General features: G+C 46.7%; 1 protein-coding gene across 6 annotated transcripts in view; it reads right to left on the reverse strand.

Moving 5' to 3' along the window:
- LOC310833965 (zona pellucida sperm-binding protein 3-like) overlaps positions 1 to 12514 on the reverse strand; it is a 28330-nt gene continuing 15816 nt past the window's right edge. For 4 of the 6 annotated variants that reach the window (XM_083717193.1, XM_083717194.1, XM_083717195.1 and 1 more), the window contains 8 exons: positions 8582 to 8692; positions 7562 to 7732; positions 6215 to 6395; positions 5323 to 5425; positions 4414 to 4505; positions 3595 to 3689; positions 2692 to 2772; positions 1 to 1141 (listed from right to left, as the gene is read on the reverse strand). In XM_083717193.1, the coding sequence (XP_083573319.1) occupies positions 858 to 1141; positions 2692 to 2772; positions 3595 to 3689; positions 4414 to 4505; positions 5323 to 5425; positions 6215 to 6395; positions 7562 to 7732; positions 8582 to 8692 (1118 nt within the window). In that variant the 3' untranslated portion in view covers positions 1 to 857. Of the gene's footprint in view, positions 1142 to 1804; positions 2773 to 3594; positions 3690 to 4413; positions 4506 to 5322; positions 5426 to 6214; positions 6396 to 7561; positions 7733 to 8581; positions 8693 to 12514 lie in introns of all 6 variants that reach the window. The other 2 variants (XR_014559020.1, XR_014559021.1) reach the window with 2 other exon arrangements.

A 12514-nucleotide genomic window follows, 5' to 3' on the forward strand; every position in this document is an offset into this window, starting at 1 on the left:
CGGGATGTACTTAAGGCACAACCTCTTACTTTTTTAGGGTTCCTGGCAGCTGTTTCCCAGCAGCAATGTGGACTAGCCTGCTGACAGTTTATTTAGCACTCCCAGCTATGGGAGTGGTTAATTGCACTAACTGTTAACAACTTAAGTAGAGCCAGTTCTAAATGGCTCCCGTTACTGCTGCTCAGCTGAAAAGAGTTATTTGTAGTTCCTTCGATCTGGCTTAATGATAGTGACATTGTACACACTATGCGTTTAAAGAATGACACCCCTCAAAAAATTCTGGGTTTATAGTTCTGGGGTAAACTGCAGGAGATTGAATGGATTCCAAGGTTCATCCTAGTCCAGCCATCTGCAATGCAGGAATCTCAAAGTATGCTTCCAATGCGTGGTGTGTACTCAAGCCAGTGAGAATTTTGGCATATAAATAAATGAAACAACTTTCTGTATCCGATTTCCTTTCTGGGTGGCTGACGCAGTTGCACCACTTGTGAGCCCCTTCGGCATTTACATGGCAGTGCTAGAGCTCCAAGGCACTTCAGACTATCAGATGCCCTGCACTCCATTAACCTGCCTCACTAGTTGCATAAGAGAGAACTCAGCTGCACTCCATTAACCCGCCTTACACAAAAATCAAAGTTTGGACTGATTCCTCTACCCACTTATGCTTCTGGCCCCCATCGCCACTAGCATGTGGCCCCTGCAATGTTGCCAAGAAGCGAATGTGGCCCTCCGGCTGGGGTGGGGTGGAAAAGTTCCTTCAACCAAGGGGAGAAAGTTTGACTATGGCAGTAAAGCTACACAGCGATAAAAGGAAAGCTTTCAACACACATTTTATTTTTGCTTTAAGGATTAGAGAGTTAGGCCTTCTCTGGCGTGTCACTCTTGATCTTGCAGTAGTCAATGTTAGATTCCTTCTCCACCTCTTCGTCGACGGTCAGGTCCCCAAGGACCAGCTGGAGCTCCGTCTGGAATTGCTGCTCCTTGCGGTTCTTCAGGGGTTTGTGGCCTTTGCTGGTGCGGGAGTAGCGGAGGACGGCCAGGCCTAGCGCTATCGTAGCCCCGCTGAAGAGGGCCGCCAGCACACAGCTGCCCCCAAAGGAAATGCTCACCAGCAGGAACGTCTTCATGGTGTGGCATCGTCCTGAAAGGGAAGAGACGTTTAGGGAGCCATTTTGCCTAAGTAAGATGCCCTCACTCAGGTGTAGGGGAACCTTCAGGCCCTCTGGCTGTTGCTGAACTACAACTCCCATCAGCCCTAGCAAGTGTGGCCAATGGTCAGGGTGATGGGAGTGTAGATCAGTAAACATCTGGAAGACCACAGGTTCCTCACACCTGACATAGAGTATCCTCTCATTACGTTTATATCCCACCTTCCCTGCAGAGACCTCCAACTGGCATACGTGGCCCTCCCTGCTCATTTCCACACACCCTCCCCAAATCCTGAGAGATAGATTAGGCCGAGACTCAATATTTGGGCTAACAATCACCCAGTGAGTTTTCCTGACCAATAAGGGATTTGAACTCCAGTCCCCCAGATCCTAAATCTGCTCCGCTAAGGTATAGGTATAGCACCCCGGACGGTTAAGTCCAGTCAAAGGTGACTATGGGGTTGCGGCACTCATCTCGCTTCAGGCCAAGGGAGCCAACGTTTGTCCACAGACAGCTTTCCGGGTCATGTGGCCAGCATGACTAAACCGCTTCTGGCCCAACGGAAACGCCATTTACCTTCCCGCTGGAGCGGTACCTATTTATTTACTTGTACTGCTAGGTTGGCAGAAGCTGGGACGGAACAACGGGAGCTCACCCCGATGCGGGGATTTGAACCGCCAACCTTTTGATCGGCAAGCCCAAGGGGCTCAGTGGTTTAGACCACAGTGCCACCTGCATTCACTACACCACACTGGCTCTGATGGGCCTCAGATGTTGTAGGCTACAACTCCTAATAATAACCACCTGTTGGATCAGGCCACTGACCCATCTAGTCCAACAGCCTGTTCTCATGGTGGCCAACCAGATGCCTGCAGGAAACCTACCAGCGGGATTTGAGCGCAAAAGTCCTCTCCGCTCTGGCTTCCAGCAATTGGTTTTCAGAAACATTGCTGCCTCCAAAGTTTGAAGGCAGAGCACAGCTATTGTGGCTAGCAGCTATCTTCCCCGCAGATTTTGCCCACCACAATTTCAGGCCCCCAGATCAGATTGTCGGTGAAAACCCAGATTGTGGAATGCTCCCCCCCCCCCGCCCCGGGAGGTTCTGCTGGCGCCTTCATTATACACCTTCAGACGCCAGGCAAAAACATTCCTCTTCAACCAGCCCTTTGACCAATTGACATCCGATGCCCTTTTAAATGTGCTGTGGAAGGGAGGATTATTGGGTTTTGCCTTCGTTTTTCTTTTTATTATGTATTTTGTTTTTTAATATTGTGATTTTATGTTGTGAACCACTCTGAGATCCACAGGTATAGGGCAGTATACAAATTTAATAAAAATGCAGTGCAATAAATAAAAACCCAGCAACCCACCCTCTGAAACTTAAGCAGCCCTTAGCATATGCAGATTTTTTTTCCTTTAAGCAACTAAACCAATGCTTTGGGGGTTGCCTATTTTGAGTGACTTTCCTGGAAGCTCTTGAGCATGATTTCCAGCCCCAGAAGAGACTTAAGGTGTTCAGAAATGAGAAACACAAAAACCAACCTTCAAACCAAGGTACGTCTTCCTTGTGCACTCTCAAAGGGCCAACCACTTTCCTGTGGAGCTTTCCTTCACCCCAAAATGCTGTTTGGAAGACGGGATAAATAGTTTTAGAAGTAGGGAAGTTACGATTCCTGCAGGAACCCAGCAATTGCTTATATACCAGCCTCCAGTGTCCTTCAAATGTTGGGGCTCCTCTCCCAGTTCCAGCAGCTATCATTACCAATGGTCAGTCCTAACACATCAGGAGGGCGCTCAGTTGTGGAAGGCTCATGTGCACAGCAATGTTGCTACAGCAATGTAGCACAGGATTAAGTTCTATATTGCTACCTTATCCTAGATAGCTCAGCTGGTTAGAGTGTGGTGCTGATAATGCCAAGGTTGCAGGTTCGATCCCTGTATGGGACAGCTGCATATTCCTGCATTGCAGGGGGTTGGACTAGATGATCCTCGGGGTCCTAACTCTACAATTCTATGCTCTATATGATCTATCGAAAAAGTGGGAAATGGCAGTAGTGGAAATGAGAACCCCATAAGAGCCTGCTGGATTAGGCCAATGGTCTAACCCAGTCCAGCATCCTACTCTCACAGCAGTCAACCATATATAACTTTGGGAAACACAAGGCAGAATTATGCTTCCCTTAATATATGCAATTATTACCATAATTTATTATTGGTCGAAGAACTTCACTGCCAAATTTGGAGAAGGGCAAATTTCAAAGGGCAGCTGCGTTTCAGTTCAAGAATTTTTTTCTGGAAAATGCTCACATTAAAATGAGATTTGAACTAGATTCCTAGTTGCCACAGATCAGTGTGAATGGTAAAAATTCACCACCCACCTCTTAGCTGGCTACTTGCGTTTCAATTGTTTTGGTTCACTAGACACAAAGTCTACCTTACAGGTACCTTTATCGCTTCCAGGAGTGGGGGGCTCCAAAGGGCAGTAGCTGTTGCAGCACTTGCAGACATAATTCTTGGATGGTTCGTCTATGTTCTTCCAGCTAGAAGGGAACAAAATCACTACAAGTAATAGGCAGCAACCGTTAAGGGAAGCTGTAACGTTGCACAAAACTTACCAAGGCAGTGTACAGAGGTACCTTGGGTTAAGAACTTAATTTGTTCCGGAGGTCCGTTCTTAACCTGACACTGTTCTTAACCTGAATCACCACTTTAGCTAATGGGGCCTCCTGCTGCCACCGCACCGCTGCTGCATGATTTCTGTTCTCATCCTGAAGCAAAGTTCTTAACCCGAGGTAATATTTCTGGGTTAGCGGAGTCTGTAACCTGAAGCGTATGTAACCCGAGGTACCACTGTACAACTGTTTAAAACAATGCAACTTCATAGGAATTGTGCATCATGCAGTAAGTTAAGAAGATATAAGAAGTTCACCTTTGTATCCAGTTGTTAGTCCTGCTCAGAGTAAACACATTGAAATTAATGGCCATGATTAATTTACGTAGGTCCATTAATTTCAGTGGGTCTTAAAAACCTAATTGGATTTACAACCGGTTGTCTCTTGTGTCAAATTCACCACAGCAAAGAAACCAAACAGCATGTCTTCAAAACATCTGGCCAGACAAAATAAGTGCTTAAGGATGTGATCAACAGATTTTAACTAATATCGAATGTATTCTTGCTTTTGTTTGCAAGGTATTTAATTAAAGTTAGTCCAGGGGTGGGGGGAGGTCAAGCAAGATTTGCAATAAGAGGGGCTTAGAGCTGACCTGGAGGAGATGCTGTCAAAGTAACAAGCTTTCTTGCCAAAGCTTGAGGAAGTCTCTTTGCTCCATGCTGACAGGAGACAATGAATATAGATCTAGAAAAGGAGGGAAGTTATTTTTTTGCAGCAGATTCAAAACTCTCACAAATATTTATTTGCTAATTACATCTAGATCCCAGGAGCTCAAGGCGGTATTTGTGGTTCTCCCCGCCCCTCCCCATGTTGTGTTCACAACAACCCTGTGAGGTAGGTTAGGCTGAGATTTAGCAAATGGCCCAAGGTCACCCAGTGGGCCCTAGTCTGACATGAACCACTACAACTACGCTGGCCAATGGAAGTGTAAGGTAAAGGAACCCCTGACCCTTAGGTCCAGTCATGACTGACTCTGGGGTTGCGGTGCTCATCTCGCTTTATAGGCTGAGGAAGCTGGCGTACAGCTTCCGGGTCATGTGGTCAGCATGACTAAGCCGCTTCTGGAGAACCAGAGCAGCGCACAGAAACGCCGTTTCCCTTCCCGCTGGAGCGGTACCTATTTATCTACTTGCACTTTGATGTGCTTTTGAACTGCTGGGTTGGCAAGAGCAGGGACAGAGCAACGGGAGCTCACCCCGTCGAAGGGATTCGAACCACCAACCTTCTGATCGGCAAGTCCTAGGCTCTGTGGTTTAACCCACAGCGCCACCCGCGTCCCTAATGAAAGTGTTTGGGTGCTTTATTCAGTCTGCATCGGGGCATCCCTGCAGAGGCACCGACTCACACTGGCTCTATGAACAATTTTTAAGAATTAAGGGCTTCCCCCAAGAATCCTGGAGATGGCAGTCGGAGGAAAATTACGCGAGAAAACCAGGAATTCTCTTAACAGAACATCAGTGGCATCCCAGAACACAGAGAATTACTCCAGAGAGATTCCTACCTCCTCCGAGTCGCCGGTTAGCAAGAAGGCAGGTATTGTGAACAGCATCGCAGAGTCTTCTCTACGGAGCCACCTGACCTTGGGGCCGTCACCGTACAGGCACCTGGCAAGTTAACCATGAAAGTGGGAAGAGTGTGGTTTTGAGTGCCGGAATCATTTTTTAGGTATTGCGGGGTGGGGGTGAGGATTTTTTTCAGTTTTGACTCAGTTTTCCACACTGCCTCGGGGCTGAGCACAATCCAGTTTTGACATTGCTGGATCCGATATCTGCCAAATGCGCTGTCAAAATAATTGTTTTTTTGTTTAATGAGGAACTCATTTTAACACACTGCCCCATTTCTGCTTTAGTGGGGTGGGTGGAAAGGCAACCACATTGAAACACCTTTGTTGTTGATATTGTTATATTATTACAGTGGTACCTCAGGTTAAGTACTTAATTCGTTCTGGAGGTCTGTTCTTAACCTGAAACTGTTCTTTACCTGAAGCACCACTTTAGCTAATGGGGCCTCCTGCTGCCGCCGCACTGCCGGAGCCTGATTTCTGTTCTTATCCTGAAACAAAGTTCTTAACCTGAAGCACTATTTCTGGGTTAGCGGAGTGTGTAACCTGAAGCGTATGTAACCTGAGGTACCACTGTATTATTATTTTTATTATTATTATTATTCCCTGCCCATCTGACTGGGTTACTCCAGCCACTCTGGGCAGCTTCTGACATATATAAAACCATAATAAAACATTATAAGACTTTCCTATGCAGGGCTGCCTTCAGATGTCTTCTAAAGGTTGTATAGCCACTTATCTCCTTGACATCTGACGGGAGGGCGTTCCACAGGATGGGTGCCACTACCGAGAAGGCCCTCTCCATCTCTTAACAGAACGGCACACCACTTACCCATGTTTATCTGCGAATATGTAGACCCTCCTGAAATGGCCGTGGTGTCGGGCATCCGTGCCGTAGCACTCATCAATGAAGAGCTTGGGGGACAGGCCTGGACTTGCCTGGACTCTGGCCTCAAAGTGGATCAAGGCACCTTCGATGTACTGCCCAGGTTCAGCCGCAACACTGAGGTTTTCTGGGAGAGAAGTCGAAGATTGTGTGCTGTGTGGACTAGCCCATGCAGATGTTACATCCTGCCACACAGATAGCATCTTACACCTGCCTTCCTCAACCTGCTGCTCTCTAGACCAGTGTTTCCCAACCTTGTGCCTCCAGATGTTTTTGGCCTACAACTCCCATCATCCCTGACCACTGGTCTTGCTAGCTAGGGATGATGGGAGTTGTAGGCCAAAAACATCTGGAGGCACAAGGTTGGGAAACACTGCTCTAGACCAGTGTTTCCCAAACTTGGGTCTCTAGCTGGTTTTGGACTACAACTCCCACCATCCCTAGCTAGCAAGGCCAGTGGTCAGGGATTATGGGAATTGTAGTCTGGAACCCAACTTTGCATAGGTAGGCAGGCAGCTGAGCCCATTCCCACTTTACTCTGGTGGAGATAGGGTCGCTTCAGCAACGTCAGTGGCAAGGGTGGGCTGGCGCTCCCCTGCCCGGCACATGTGCCTCCTCCCATCGTACGTGTGCACGCAACCCCCGGGCACCAGCAACCAACGCTATGCCACTGGCAGAGCCTATCAATGGCTACTAGCCACAATGGTATCAGCCACGTGTGGATCCAGAATTGGCCTCCACAGTTACTTACGGACTCATTGTTAAAACAGTGTTTATGGATGACAGTCTTACTTGGATACGAGTGATCGCCAAAGAGAAGAAGCAGCAGCCCTCCAGAGGCTGGCACTAGTCCTGATCGCTAGGCATTCCAGCTGAGACTGATGGGAACTGTAGTCCAGTAACCTCTGGAAGGCACCAGTTTGGGGAAAGACTGGCTTAGATCAATGTTTCCTGCCTTCTAAGAGCCCTGCTTGCAGTTGAGCATTAAGATGCTGGTACCAAGAAGGATAATCTTTTACTATGGCACAACTGAACCCCAAAATCAGGGTGCTAAGGGAAGCAACCATTGACTCTTGTGGGTGGGAGAATCATCTTACCCATAGCTGTCAACTTTCAGATTTGAAAATAAGGGATCAGCAGCCTTGAAAATAAGCGATCAGCAGCCTCACCTGTCCCAGGGACAGTCTATGGGATATCTAACAATCTGGGATAGCAGCAGGAAGCAGTGGGAAACAGCGATGGAATAAGGGAATTTCCCACAACAAAAGGGAAGGTTGACAGCTATGATCTTACCATTCAACACTCTCAGAGAGATATTAATCTTTGCATCACTGGCCTGAGCAGCTTGCAGAAGCTGGACGCGAGGCTCTGCGCTGGTTGCCGTGGAGCGAGGAAGCGTTGGCAAAGTGGTTGCCGTGGGCTCTGTGGTATCGGCATCGCTGCTCCACACTAGACCCTTTGCAGCTGGAGATAGAGAAGGAGAGAAAGAGACATTAGCTGGGCTAACTCCCCATGGATGTCTCCCATCACAAATTTTAGCCTGAAACTAAAGCCAATATGCCTTTGTTGCTAGGATTCCTGCACTGATCCTGGTGCTCTCTCAAATATTTGCAACTAGGAGTGGATGGAACTGTCCATTTAGGTTTCTCTCGAGTTCTTAGTTTTTCCAATTGCAAGTTCCATTCTCAACATTTCTACAGTTTGCATTAAAAAACCCCAAAGGGTTATCATGAGAATCTACCAGTATTTTAGTGACAGTTTGTCCTAACCTGCCCATTTTTGTATGCAATTTTGTTTAATAATTTTAAGCAAGGTCCCCTAATGCGATGCATTTTTAAAACATTAGTCTCACTAATATATGCACATTTCCATGCTTCCTTTACCCTAGCCTATGCAGTTTTACTCGCGTTACTTGGCTAGCAAACTGCATCGAAAAATTCACTAAAGTCTGAATTTCAAAAGATGGCTGTGCTTTGGAAAGTTCAAATCAGATAAATTTGCCTTTAAATGTGAGCTGAATTTAATTTTTTCTCCATCTCTAGTAGAGATATCCAGTTTCCATATTCAGAAAACCCTCTTCTTCCCAGAGTGGTTTGGCAAGCAATCCCTCTTAACAGGGAACTCTGGGAATCGTAGTTCTGGTAGGGGAATAACTTCCAGCATGCTTAAACTACAGTTCCCATGATTCTCTGGGGGAAGCCAGGACTGTTTAAAGTGGCAGGATCGTGCAAATGTTGGAGCCTATGTTTGGTCCCTTAATTTCAGTGGGTCTGCCCAACATCCCCTTTTTGTACATTAAACAAGACACCTCACCATGAAATACCCTATTGAAGAATCCCAGCTCTGCAGTTGTCACTTGAGGAGTGTTAGAACCCACTGTGGCTGGAGAAGCCAAGCCTTCGCCTTGGGCCAAAACTGGGATGGCTGGGGAGTAAAGGAACAGAATACCTGATCAGCAATTTTAAGAACTTGACTCTCAACCCATTGCACACTCTTGGACTGCAAACACAATCGGGTCAAATCTATTTTGCAGAGACGTTTGTCAAAATACAGTACAGTGGTACCTCGGGTTAAGAACTTAGTTCATTCTAGAGGTCTGTTCTGAACCTGAAACTGTTCTAAACCTGAAGCATCACTTTAGCTAATGGGGCCTCCTACTGCTGCCGCCGCGCCACCGCTGCACAATTTCTGTTCTCATCCTGAAGCAAAGTTCTTAACCCGAGGTAATATTTCTGGGTTAGCAGAGTCTGTAACCTGAAGCGTATGTAACCCAAGGTACCACTGTATTTCATAAGAAATGGCAGGATGAGAACCTCAGGATTGGTACAGGATAACTTGATCTGGAAATGCATAGCCAAAGAACTGGACTGTAGCAAGCTATGTGCAGCAAATAACTTAATGCCATCTCTATTAAATTAACCTTGCTCAGAACCAGTGGCGTAGCGTGGGGGGTCAGGGGGGGCGGCCGCACCGGGCGCAACATCGGGGGGGGGCGCACTCGCACTCGCAGCTCTCTGCCCCTACTAAAATCCACGCTTTAGGGGGCGCAAATTACTTGCCTTGCCCCGGGTGCTGACAACCCACGCTACGCCACTGCTCAGAACATATTTGGGCAGTAACAAAGCCTTACTTTCATTCACAGCTGAGAACATAAAGAGTCCACCTGCTGGATGAGGCCAATGGCCCATTAAAGCACAGCATCCTGCTCTCACAGTGGTCAAACCAGGGACACAAAGGGAAGCCCCCCAAAGCAGGATCCAAGCGCAAGAGCACTCTCCCCACCTGTGGCTTCTAGCAGCTGATGTTCAGAAGCATTACTGAGCATAAGGAAGATCGCCAACACGCCCTCTGGAACATACCCTCCAACTTTCTCCAGTGAAAACAGGGACATCCCTTTCCATAACGATAATTTTACTATTTATACCCCACCCATCTGACTGGATTGCCCCAGCCATTCTGGGCAGCTTCCAACATATATAAAAACACCATAAAACAGAAAACATTAAAAAAAGTGGGACATTCCAGGATCAAATCAGAAACCAGGATGGCTTCTCTAAATCAGGGACATCCCTGGAAAATAGAGACACTTGGAGAGTCTGCCAGAAACTTACCCAACACTTCAATAAACACAGCCACCCACCAGAAGCCAGTCATCATTGTCCTGAAGAAAGACAAAGAAAGAAAGAAAGCAGGGGATACACAAATTCTTTCTTAAATAGGCTGAGAGAGAAAATTTAACACACCTGGGCCTTCCTTAATTGTTCCAAGTCTCCTGTTGGCCGGCAACCCTAAATTGGTCCCTGAAGTCATGACCTACAATCCTGAGGACCTGCAGACCTCAGATGGATTTACTTCTGAGTAAACTGGTTTGGGTATACTCACAGAAGAGGAGGTTAAGGGGTGATATGATAGCCATGTTCAAATATATAAAAGGATGTCACATAGAGGAGGGAGAAAGGTTGTTTTCTGCTGCTCCAGAGAAGCGGACACGGAGCAATGGATCCAAACTACAAGAAAGAAGATTCCACCTCAACATTAGGAAGAACTTCCTGACAGTAAGAGCTGTTCGACAGTGGAATTTGCTGCCAAGGAGTGTGGTGGAGTCTCCTTCTTTGGAGGTCTTTAAGCAGAGGCTTGACAACCATATGTCAGGAGTGCTCTGATGGTGTTTCCTACTTGGCAGGGGGTTGGACTCGATGGCCCTTGTGGTCTCTTCCAACTCTATGATTCTATGATTCTATGACATAGCTCGCCTAAATTTTCAGAGGGTTCCCGATTCCAAAGCATGGGCGGTATATATCCAATACAATACTTACAGCCTGCGCTGGTGTAGTAGTTAAAGTGTCAGACTAGGACCTGGGAGACCAGGGTTCAAATCCCCACTCAGCCATGAGGCTCCCTGAGTGACCTAGCTCCAGTCGCTGCCTCTCAGCCTAGCCCAGGCACAGGCAAACTCCGGCCTCCAGATGTTTGGGACTACAATTCCCATCATCCCTGACCACTGGTCCTGTTAGCTAGGGGTGATGGGAATTGTAGCCCCAAACATCTGGAGGGTCAGAGTTTGCCTATGCCTGGCCTAGCCTACCTCAGAGGGTTGTTGTGGGGGGATTAAATGGGGAGGGGCAGAAACATGTACACCACCTGGAAATTCTTGGAGAAAAGGTTTGAATATAAATGCAATCAATCAATCAATCAATCAATCAATAAACTAAGTTCTACCTAGTGGACTGAACGGATCCAAGTTCGCCATGTTCACTAATGTCAATGAGTGTGAGAGTATGAACAAAAAAAAATTCCTTCCAGTAGCACCTTAAAGACCAACTAAGTTAGTTCTTGGTATGAGCTTTCGTGTGCATGCACACTTCTTCAGATACCTATGGACTTCCATTTCATGCGGCTCAATGTGGTGCCTTCCATAGTTCCAGTTACAGATAGGTAGCCGTGTTGGTCTCTGAAGAAGTGTGCATGCACACGAAAGCTCATACCAAGAACTAACTTAGTTGGTCTTTAAGGTGCTACTGGAAGGAATTTTTGTTTTGACTATGGCAGACCAACACGGCTACCTATCTGTGAGAGTATGACTAATGTTTAGGGAAGCTTTTAATGTTTAATAGGTTATTGTATTTTAATATTCTGTTGGAAGCCACCCAGAGTGGCTGGAGAAACCCAGCCAGATGGGCGGGGTATAAATAATAAAGTAGTAGTAGTAGTAGTAGTAGTAGTAGTAGTAGTAGTAGTACAGTGGTACCTTGGTTTATATACGCTGCAGGTTACATATGCTTCAGGTTACAGACTCCGCTAACCCAGAAATAGTACCTCAGGTTAAAAACATTGCTTCAGGATGAGAACAGAAATTGTGCTTTGGCAGCGCAGCAGCAGCAGCAGGAGGCTCCATTAGCTAAAGTGGTGCTTCAGGTTAAGAACAGTTTCAGGCTAAGAACGGACCTCCGGAACGAATTAAATACTTAACCTGAGGTACGACTGTAGTAGTAGTACAGCCCAACATTCTTCATCGGAGACAGTGCTGTGCATCATTTCTCGTCGTCCCATTGAGAACTCACTTGGGACTGAGAGAAGGCATCCCTAAGTAACTTAGCTTGCTTCCACTGCCGCCCCAGCTGAACCAGTCACAGGCCACTTCCAGGTAACCCATTCATTCATCTTGACTTGTTTGCAGGGAGGCAAGATGACATTGGGTCAATGGAGGAGAGATTTAATAGGCATTTCCAAGGCAAATCTACCCCATTTGAACTCTCTGAAACCATGCAACAATCCCTTGTCAACCACAGCAGCAGAACCAGAATCTGTTGTTATGTGACTGAATCCCACCCGGAAATAAAGTCTGGAAGTGGCCACAGGCTGCACTTTCCTGGAATGTGTCCCTTCCTAGTAAATGGCTGTCCCCATTTTGTTCTGGGTCTTGGTGTCAGGCGTTGCTAGGCCTCATTTTCCAGGGTCTCCTAGGAAAACCATCCCTAAGTTGTGGAACCCCCACAGAAGCAGGTGTTGCACCATAATAAACAACTCGATAAACAACTACCTGACATTCAGAAGACATCTTAAGGCAGCCCTGTTCAGGGAAGTTTTTAACGTGTGATATTTTATTGTATTTTTGGTTTTTATGGAAGCCGCCCAGAGTGGCTGGGGAGGCCCAGTCAGATGGGCGGGGTATAAATAATAAATTATTATTATTATTATTATTATTATTATTATTATTATTATTATTATTCCTGTATAGCTTCCTTG

This window comes from Podarcis gaigeae, assembly GCF_964106915.1.
Source record: "Podarcis gaigeae genome assembly, chromosome: 16".
Lineage (NCBI taxonomy): Eukaryota > Metazoa > Chordata > Lepidosauria > Squamata > Lacertidae > Podarcis > Podarcis gaigeae.